The sequence below is a fragment of the Capra hircus genome, chromosome 7 (genome assembly GCF_001704415.2).
Source record: "Capra hircus breed San Clemente chromosome 7, ASM170441v1, whole genome shotgun sequence".
Taxonomy (NCBI): domain Eukaryota; kingdom Metazoa; phylum Chordata; class Mammalia; order Artiodactyla; family Bovidae; genus Capra; species Capra hircus.
Genome location: NC_030814.1, coordinates 58,213,583 through 58,224,155, shown reverse-complemented (window position 1 = coordinate 58,224,155; position 10,573 = coordinate 58,213,583). Strand labels below are relative to the sequence as shown.

Here is a 10,573-nt window from a genome sequence, read left to right as displayed (position 1 = left end):
TTAATTATTCCCATAGTTCATGGCAATAAAAGTGTCCAGTTCTCGAAGTTTTCTGTGTTACCATATACATTTAAATTTCTGCACAGTCTTCCTTGTCAGACTGTCACATATTTGCTTTTGCTCCAAACTCAATTAGCATTATTGAAAATAGTCAGTGTACTATCATTTCTCCTGTATCGCCCTCAGACAACTGTCTGAACCTTAGGGTGGGAAATAGTAAAAACAGTATTCTAAGGTAGGCCTGGCGTGCTGCAGTCCATTGGGTCGAAGAGTCGGACATGACTGAGTGACTGAACTGAACTGAACCTTAGATATATCGGTGATACATAATACTGTCAAGAGTTGGGAACAGTGGGGAGTTCCCTGGTGGTCTAGTAGTCACGATTCCTTGCTTTCACTGAAGTGACATGGGTTCAGTCCCTGGTCAGGGAACACAGATCCCAGAAGCAATGCAGCACGGCCAAAATTAAAAAAAAAAAAAAAAAAAAAAAAACAAAGCTGGGAACACTGCATCCATTTCAACCCGGAAAATACAAGTTCCTCTGAGGACGCGTGGTGGCGCTGCAGGATAAGAAGGTATGTACAAACCTAAATCGCAGCTGCGGTTCTATTAAAGGCAGAACTCGTAAGCAGAGCCTGGAAGCCCACGGGAAGCTTGGATGTCACAGTAGGACTAGATCTTCCGTAAAGGGCTTCTCACGGAAATATTTCTGAGGTAAACCACAAGACATTGAGGCCTTTACAGCTCCGCGGAACCATCCTCGCCAGAGGCTATACCGGGCAAGAACAATGGAGGCCAGCAGAAAGCTCGTTTGCAAACAAAGGCAAGTCTTTTTCTTCTTTCTCTTCTTACACTTAGCTCTGGCCGGCTTTGAATTTAGGCGTTATTCTGTGGAGGAGGAAGCAGAGGGGAGCTCTTTCGTAACCAATTTAGCAAAAGACCTGGGTCTGGGGCAGGGGGAACTCTTCAGGCGGGGAGCAAGGGTCATTTCCAAAGGGAACAAACTGTATTTGCAGCTGGATCAGGAGTCTGGGGATTTACTGCTAAATAAGAAACTGGACCGCGAGGAACTGTGTGGTCAGACAGAGCCATGTGCGCTGCGTTTCCAGGTTTTACTAGAGAATCCCTTAGAGTTTTTTCAAGCTGAGCTACAGGTAATAGACATAAATGACCATACTCCTGTGTTCATGGACGGAGATATGTTGTTAAAAATATCAGAGAACAGTCTTCCTGGCACTACATTTCCTCTAAAGAATGCTCAGGACATGGATGTAGGCCAAAATAATGTTGAAAATTATATAATCAGTCCCAACTCCTATTTTCGGGTCCTCACTCGCAAACGCAGCGATGGCAGAAAATATCCGGAACTTGTGCTGGACAAAGTACTGGATCGCGAGGAGGAAGCTGAGCTCAGGTTAACCCTCACTGCTCAGGATGGTGGTTCTCCACCACGGTCTGGCACCGCTCACGTATACATAGAAGTCGTGGACATCAACGACAACGCCCCTGAATTTGAGCAGCCTTTCTACAGAGTAAAGATCCCTGAGGACAGCCCCAAAGGGTTTCTTGTTGTCAAAGTCTCTGCTACCGATGTAGACATAGGAGTCAATGGAGAGATTTCCTATTCATTTTCCCAGGCTTCAGAAGACATCAGCAAAACCTTTGAGATCAATGCCATGACTGGAGAAATTCGACTGAAAAAACAACTTGATTTCGAAAAAACTCAGTCCTATGAGGTCAGTATCGAGGCCAGCGATCCTGGAAGCCTTTCTGGAAAATGCACCGTTCTGGTTCAAGTGGTGGATGTGAACGACAATGCCCCAGAAGTCACCATGTCTGCATTTACTGGACAGATCCCTGAGAACTTGCCTGAGACTGTGGTTGCAGTTTTCAGTGTTTCAGATCTTGACTCTGAAGAGAATGGGAAAGTAAGCTGCTCCATTCAGTACGATCTACCGTTTTTGCTGAAATCTTCCATGGAAAATTTTTACACCCTAGTAACAGAGCGACCGCTAGACAGAGAGACCAGAGCCGAATACAACATCACCATCACTGTCACAGACTTGGGGGCACCCAGACTGAAAACCGAGCACAACATAACCGTGCTGGTGGCCGACGTCAACGACAACGCCCCCGCCTTCACCCAGACCTCCTACACCCTGTGGGTCCGAGAGAACAACAGCCCCGCCCTGCACATCGGCAGCGTCAGCGCCACAGACACAGACGCGGGTGCCAACGCCCAGGTCACCTACTCGCTGCTGCCGCCCCCCGACCCGCTCCTGCCCCTCGCCTCCCTCGTGTCCATCAATCCCGACAACGGCCACCTCTTCGCCCTCACGTCCCTGGACTACGAAGCCCTGCGGGCCTTCGAGTTCCACGTGGGCGCCACCGACCGCGGCTCGCCGGCGCTCAGCAGCCAGGCGCTGGTGCGCGTGCTCGTGGCGGACGCCAACGACAACGCGCCCTTCGTGCTCTACCCGCTGCAGAACGCCTCGGCGCCCTGCACCGAGCTGGTGCCCAGGGCGGCCGAGCCGGGCTACCTGGTGACCAAGGTGGTGGCGGTGGACGGCGACGCGGGCCAGAACGCCTGGCTGTCGTACCAGCTGCTCAAGGCCACGGAGCCCGGGCTGTTCGGCGTGTGGGCGCACAACGGCGAGGTGCGCACGGCGCGGCTGCTGAGCGAGCGCGACGCGCCCAAGCAGCGGCTGGTGGTGCTGGTCAAGGACAACGGCGAGCCGCCGCTGTCGGCCAGCGTCACGCTGCACGTGCTGCTGGTGGACGGCTTCTCGCAGCCCTACCTGCCGCCCCCGGAAGCGGAAGCGGCGGCCGCGGCGCCGGCCGACCCGCTCACCGTCTACCTGGTGGTGGCCTTGGCGTCGGTGTCGTCGCTCTTCCTCTTCTCGGTGCTGGTGTTCGTGGCGGTGCGGCTGTGCAGGAGGGGCGGGGCGGGCTCGGCGGGTCGCTGCCCGGTGCCCGAGGGCCACTTCCCGGGCCACCTGGTGGACGTCAGCGGCACGGGGACCCTGTCGCAGAGCTACCAGTACGAGGTGTGTCTGACTGGAGGTACCGGGACCGGCGAGTTCAAATTCCTGAAGCCAGTTGTACCCAACTTTCAGAGCCATTTCCCCGGGCCAGAAATGAATCCCCAATTTTAGGGAAGAGTTTAGTTTCAGTATTCAGTGACAATAGTTGTTTTTAATATTCCAAATAGTTTAAATTGATGATGGTTAAAGGTTTTTCTGGCAACTTACCATGAACCTTTAAAACACTAAACTGACTTCCAAAATTTGTTTTTAAAAATGGTATCTTTCTTATTACTGTAACAAGATTAATGGTCCTAAATGTTGCCTGAAAACAATGAAGTCAATAGCTGTACAAACCCTTGTTCTGGCATAGCTTAGACCTATATAAAGAAAAAAAATGGGAAATTATTATCAGTTGTATTCGCTTAACTTTTTCTGCATAGTTTAACAAGTAATTATTAAGAGCACTACCATACTAACACATTGAGCCATGACTAATATGAAAGGAGAGAGAACTGATACAGTGAGAATCTGGTTCTTGCTTTATTCTGCTGTCACAGCACTTTGATCATATTTTCTCTTAAAATGTTATACTAATTGTGTTTCATTAATATACCAATGTTAGTTTTAATATAATTGTTTTATTTGCTTTTCATTTAGTTTCACTAGTGTTAAAAGGGGAGAAAGAGCTACACTGTTTATCCAGTGAGATGAAAGGGCATAGCAGGAAACTGGCTTTTCCCACTTAAGAAACATTGATCATCTATGACAGAGTATGCAGTAGCCACTTAAACTCTATTCATCTTTTCTTCTTTAGTAACAGATCCCCAAATTTCATTTAGAACATTAGTGTACTTAGTTAAAAGAAAACATTTTCCCAACCTTCTTGGCAGCTATAATAAAGCATTTGACTAGGTTACTGTCAAAGAAATGTATATGAGAATGTTCTAAGAGAGTTTCAGAAAGGCCTTTAAAACCAAGGTGATTCATCTGGGAAGTGACTGCGGGGGGTCCCTTTTGTCTTTCTCTGCCTCTGCTACTTGAAATGTGTGAGTAACATTTGGAATATGTCATATTGAGCCATAAAGCAAAACTAAAGATGGAAATAATGGTTCAAGACAGTCAGTGTAGCATAAACTCTAAAGATATGAGGATCCCTGATAATCAGTCATCATGTCATCCCTGAATTGCCTACTTCTGAACTTTTTTTACTTGGGAAATAAAGGGATTTCTATCTCATTTAAGCCTCTATTTTAGTTTTGTGCTACCTCCAGTAGAATCCAATCCTAATGCTCTCACAGTAAGATAGTGTGTTAAAATATTATATAATACAGTAGAATGCACAACTCTTAAGTGTAAGAGAATTTGATATAACTGATCTTTGTCATTTTTTCTTGATCACTAATTTAGAGTGAGGAGTGCTTTATGTTCATTATCTTTATAATCCTCTGCCAAACCCTAAGGAAGTTGACATATTATCTCCTCTTTTACTTGCACACAATTTGGAAGTAATAAATGAAAAAAATGTGAAATATATTCTAAGTCTCCTTGAATTGAGTACCCCAGTTCTTAACCCAGATGCTATCCTGGCAAGCACTAACTGGTAGCACTGTCTTCGAAACTGAGAAGGTGAAATTCTTTTTCATGAACTGAACTCACATGTAGAAATCTAACTTTTAGTCTATTCCTTGATTTTGGTTCTGTACCAAAGATCACACTGCTCTGAACCAATAAACCCAAAGTTCTTATAGCAGCATTGACCTAAGTAAGCTGGGTCAGATACCACAGTTGACCTTCATCATGATCCAATCAGTCTGATTATATTCCTGTACCTTCTCAACATATCACATTCATTACTGCAGAAATGAATGCTCTGAATAGAGAGTAGAATTAACCCTATGATTGTATTTTTGTACTATTTCTTCAGTCTTTTTCTGTCAATCCTAATATACATATTCTTTTTTTAAAAGTTTATTATACACAATTTGTAAGTTCCTTACTCAGATTAAAATACTATATTCACATTAGCTGACTATTTGTTTAGAAGCAGTAGCTATTCTAGTATTACTTCTGAAAGAAATAACTAATTTCAGAAAAGTATGAGCAATTATGTGGCAGAATTTTTATCACTAAACAATTTAGAGATTCTGGAATGTTAATAGAGCCAATAGGCTCTAGTAATTTTCTATTAAAATTAACCATATGGCTTTGACAACATCTCTTTAAAAAATTATACTGAAAAAAGATTTAGAGGGTCATAAATGACTATTTTGAAAAAATGGATCACAAGAGCTGAATCAGACATTCTTCAGCATTTGCTCTGATAATGCTATTCTTGTAGAGTGATGAATTTTTGCTGACTTAGATGCTGGGTGCATGAAAATTCATGTTTATGTGTATTAGTTTTGTATTGCTACTATTAAAAATTACCACAAACATAGTTGCTCCAAACAATAAAAATGTACTACTATATAGTTCTGTAGGTGTGATGTCTGACATGAGTCTGACTGGGCTAAATTTAGGATGTTAGCAGGGATACATCTTTCTGGTGGCTCTAGAGGAGAATTAATTTCTTGGTCTTTTCCAGCTTTTAGATGCTGCCTATATTACTTGACTCATGGTCTCTTGCATCTACATTCAAAGCCAGCAACACTCTGTCCCTTACTCCAGTTCTTCTATAATCATATCTCCCTTGATCATAGCCAGGAAATGTTCTATCTGTAGATAATCCAGATAATCCAAGATAACCTCTCCTTCACAGGGTCCTCAATTTAATTATATCTATGAATTCTCTTTTGACATGTAAGGTAACATTATTACAGATTTTGGGAATTAGGGCATGGGTATCTTTGGGTAGGTGGCCATTATTCTGCTTACCATTGGCTGCTTGAAAGAAAATTATCCAGTCTGGCAGTACCACCTATGGCCAAAGAAAGGCATACAAAGACCTTTGTGACAGGAGTTTAGACATTATTGATTAGATCCTTTAACCTTAGACAAAGTATTAGACAAACTTCTAAAGATAGTTAAACAAAAACACTGAGTTTATAAATATATTATGAATCTTTACCAAAATTCAATTTTAATTATAAAACTGGAAAATCTGAACTAAAGGGTTTGGGTTTGAGGTAGAAAATGTTCTAAAATTGACTATGGTTGTGGATGTGAATATACTAAAAGCCATTGAATTATACATTCTGAATGTATAATTTTATGGTATGTGAATTACATCTCATTAAAGCTGTTTTTAAAAAGGAATAAAACAAATCATTCTCATTAATTTTTTTTAAAATCCAAAAACATGGCAGGCCTAATAACTATTAGACTCCCTTTTGGGGAAGTTTTGGAACATGAAACTTTTGGAAACCCATGAAACATACAAGTTTTGAAAACTCACTGTCCTCAGACTTTGGTGCTGGAATGAAAAAGTAATTCTTTAATAAGGCATTGGTAAAATACTCTCTTTAGAAACAATTAATTGCAATTTTTCAATGTCTACTCATTTATAATTCTATAATATTTACCATGAAAATGATGTACTAAAGTGTATATTCTTTTTAGCTTAAATGGTAATTAATTTTATTTAATCATTAACTCTGAACATTAACATAAATGAAGGTTTGCTCTTTGTACTTCTGTGCAACAACACAGCTCTTCCTGAACTCATAAAAGCCATATGGAAATAGAACTTAGTGTTTTAAACTAAAGAACACAGTTGACAACCTATTTGGTACATTTAGGAGAACTGTGCATTCAGTGTTAAACCAGTAAAGATGAGGCAGAACGCATGGTGGCGCTGCAGGTTAAGGTGATAAAAAAGAGACTTGCCTTAAAAACACTAGCTCCAGTATCCAGCTCGTTTCACACTGCCTGGAAACTGCCTGAAGAATAGCTTTCTCAGCCAGAGCGAAAGTGAGTGTGAAACCTAAAACTATATTTCGTGACAAAGCTCTGACCTGCTCGGGCTACCAGGATCTTGGGCATATATGAAGCTCCTGTGAACCCAGTTGTCAGGAAACAGCAATGGAGACTGGACCGATGCACAATCGCAGACAAAGGCAAGTCCTAGTTTTCTTTGTTTGCCTGAGCATGTCTTGGGGGAGTGCTGATTTGGGGCCCTATTCAGTAGTAGAAGAAACAGAGAAAGGCTCCTTTGTGGCAAATTTAGCAAAAGACCTGGAGTTGGGGTTGGCAGAGATGGCTACTCGAGCGGTCCGGATCATTTACCAGGGGAACAAAGAGCATTTGCAGCTCAAGGTTCAGACGGGGGATTTGCTCCTAAATGAGAAGCTAGATCGAGAGGAGCTATGTGGTACAACTGAGCCTTGCATACTACATTTCCAAGTATTAATGGAAAAACCTTTAGAGATATTCCAGGCAGAACTGAGGGTGAAGGACATCAATGACCATTCCCCTGTGTTCAATGAAAGAGAAATTATTCTAAAAATACCGGAAAACAGTCCTACAGGAACTGCATTCCCTCTGAGTAATGCTCTGGACTTGGATGTAGGCAGCAACAATATTCAGAACTATACAATCAGCCCCAACTTCCATTTCCGGGTTATAACCCACAATCGCAGCGATGGCAGAAAATACCCTGAGCTGGTGTTGGACAAAGAGCTGGATCGGGAGGAGGAGCCCGAAATCTCATTAACGCTGACAGCGCTGGATGGCGGCTCTCCACCAAGGTATGGGACAGCCCAGGTTCGCATTGAAGTGGTGGACATCAACGATAACGCCCCTCAGTTTCAGCAGTTGCTCTACGAGGTGCATATTCCTGAAAACAGCCCCGTAGGCTCCCTGGTTGTCACTGTTTCTGCCATTGATGTAGACAGTGGACTCTATGGGAAAATATCATACACATTCTTTCAGCCTTCTGAAGATATTAGTAAAACTTTGGAGGTAAATCCAGAGACAGGCGAAATTCGACTGAGAAAACAAATAGATTTTGAAACAGTTCTCTCTTATGAAGTGGACGTCAAGGCCACTGATGGGGGCGGCCTGTCAGGAAAATGCACTCTTCTCCTGCAAGTAGTGGATGTGAATGACAATCCTCCGGAAGTGACAGTATCTGCACTTACCAGCTCCATCCCAGAGAACTCCCCTGAAATTGCAGTTGCTGTTTTCAGTGTTTCAGATCCTGACTCTGGGGACAATGGGAAAACAACTTCCTCCATCCAAGATGATCTTCCTTTTCTTCTAAAACCTTCAGTAAAGAACTTCTACACCTTAGTAACGGACAGAACACTGGACAGAGAGGAAAGAGCCGAGTACAACATCACCATCACGGTCACAGACATGGGAACCCCCAGACTGAAAACCGAGCACAACATAACCGTGCTGGTGGCCGACGTCAACGACAACGCCCCCGCCTTCACCCAGACCTCCTACACCCTGTGGGTCCGAGAGAACAACAGCCCCGCCCTACACATCGGCAGCGTCAGCGCCACAGACACAGACGCCGGCGCCAACGCCCAGGTCACCTACTCGCTGCTGCCGCCCCCGGACCCGCTCCTGCCCCTCGCCTCCCTCGTGTCCATCAATCCCGACAACGGCCACCTCTTCGCCCTCACGTCCTTGGACTACGAGGCCCTGCGAGCCTTCGAGTTCCGCGTGGGCGCCACCGACCGCGGCTCGCCGGCGCTCAGCAGCCAGGCGCTGGTGCGCGTGCTCGTGGCGGACGCCAACGACAACGCGCCCTTCGTGCTCTACCCGCTGCAGAACGCCTCGGCGCCCTGCACCGAGCTGGTGCCCAGGGCGGCCGAGCCGGGCTACCTGGTGACCAAGGTGGTGGCGGTGGACGGCGACGCGGGCCAGAACGCCTGGCTGTCGTACCAGCTGCTCAAGGCCACGGAGCCCGGGCTGTTCGGCGTGTGGGCGCACAACGGCGAGGTGCGCACGGCGCGGCTGCTGAGCGAGCGCGACGCGCCCAAGCAGCGGCTGGTGGTGCTGGTCAAGGACAACGGCGAGCCGCCGCTGTCGGCCAGCGTCACGCTGCACGTGCTGCTGGTGGACGGCTTCTCGCAGCCCTACCTGCCGCCCCCGGAAGCGGAAGCGGCGGCCGCGGCGCCGGCCGACCCGCTCACCGTCTACCTGGTGGTGGCCTTGGCGTCGGTGTCGTCGCTCTTCCTCTTCTCGGTGCTGGTGTTCGTGGCGGTGCGGCTGTGCAGGAGGGGCGGGGCGGGCTCGGCGGGTCGCCGCCCGGTGCCCGAGGGCCACTTCCCGGGCCACCTGGTGGACGTCAGCGGCACGGGGACCCTGTCGCAGAGCTACCAGTACGAGGTGTGTCTGATGGGAGGGACTGGAACGAATGAGTTCAAATTCTTAAAGCCGATTCTCCCCAATTTCTCATCCAAGGGCATAGTCAGGGAAGTCGAAGAAAATCCCTCCTTTCAGGGTATCGTTGGAATTTAATAATTGATAAGTGAAAGTGAAGTCGCTCAGTCGTGTCCGACTCTTTGTGACCCCATGGACTGTAGCTTACCAGGCTGCTCTGTTCACAGGATTTTCAAGGCAATAGTACTGGAGTGCATTGCCATTTCCTTCTCCAGGGGATCTTCCCGACCCAGGGATCGAACCTGGGTCTCCTGCATTGTACACTGACGCTTTACCGTCTGAGGCACCAGGGAAGTCCCCTAATAGGAACTTATTTAATAAAGACATTTTCTACCTCTATTTTTTGTTTAAAATATTGCCCCCACCAATAAGGTAGTATTTAATTTTCTCTGTTGTGTTTATCCTCAATTTCCAACTTTAACTTCACAAGTTTCCTTTTATTCATAGTTCAGTTCAGTGAAGCATTTCTCACCAGAATCCCAACGAGTGAAATAGGCTTTATCGTCAAAGTTGGTATTACCACATTTTCTCCACTTATGTATCTTTATTGACTTTGTGTTTACATTTTAAATGTCAGTTCTTAATACTTCTTCAGTTACTAAGATAATCTGCATGGGATCTGTATGTTTACTATTTGATATTCTTTTATTTTTTTTTCAAAACTGGTATTTTGGGTGACTTGTCAATCTATATTTTCATTATAGCAATTTTCTTAAACTATGTTAATTTTTAAAACATTCTCTCTGTATTGACATTTACTTATTTAAAATATAGTATTTCCATTGTGTGATGTCTCTTATCTGAAAATAAGAAACATGATTTTAGGATATTGAGTGTGCATATATATGTATGTTTGTAAACAAAAAAGCAAAAATATTATTCTATAGTATCACATAGAAATGTTTAATAGTTTGTTGCTTTTAATTTTGTATGAAAAAATCAGATATTCCTGTTAAATTTTGGGGGGCTAACAATGCAGTCCCATTCAGTTGAAAAACAGAAGTCATCAAGCAGCGGTTTATATTCTATGGCTTTTATATTGAACAATTTGAGTGTTTCGGACAGTATCTATCCCTTTCCTTGTACAATATTTCTCAGTTTAATCTGTATATCTTGCTTACTGTTGAGGAAAACAGAGATTTCCCCCTAGATATTAGGGCCTTGGACAAAATTCTCTGTGAGGCAGAGTTTATAATGCTGTTCTTATTTTCAG

General features: G+C 44.8%; 2 protein-coding genes across 2 annotated transcripts; both read left to right on the top strand.

Moving 5' to 3' along the window:
* LOC102190128 (protocadherin beta-13-like) lies at window positions 606–3,157 on the top strand. Its single transcript, XM_018050252.1, is given in 2 exon segments — window positions 606–3,117; window positions 3,119–3,157. Coding segments are annotated over 2 exon segments (2,352 nt in total). The 5' UTR covers window positions 606–789; the 3' UTR covers window positions 3,143–3,157.
* On the top strand, window positions 6,632–9,489 carry PCDHB16 (protocadherin beta 16). Its single transcript, XM_018050251.1, has one exon. The coding sequence runs from the start codon at window positions 7,048–7,050 to the stop codon at window positions 9,436–9,438; it is 2,391 nt and encodes a 796-aa protein (XP_017905740.1). The 5' UTR covers window positions 6,632–7,047; the 3' UTR covers window positions 9,439–9,489.

Coding starts and splice junctions, on each gene's coding strand:
- PCDHB16 (XM_018050251.1), top strand. CDS start 7,048: ATGGAGACTGGACCGATGCACAATCGCAGACAAAGGCAAGTCCTAGTT.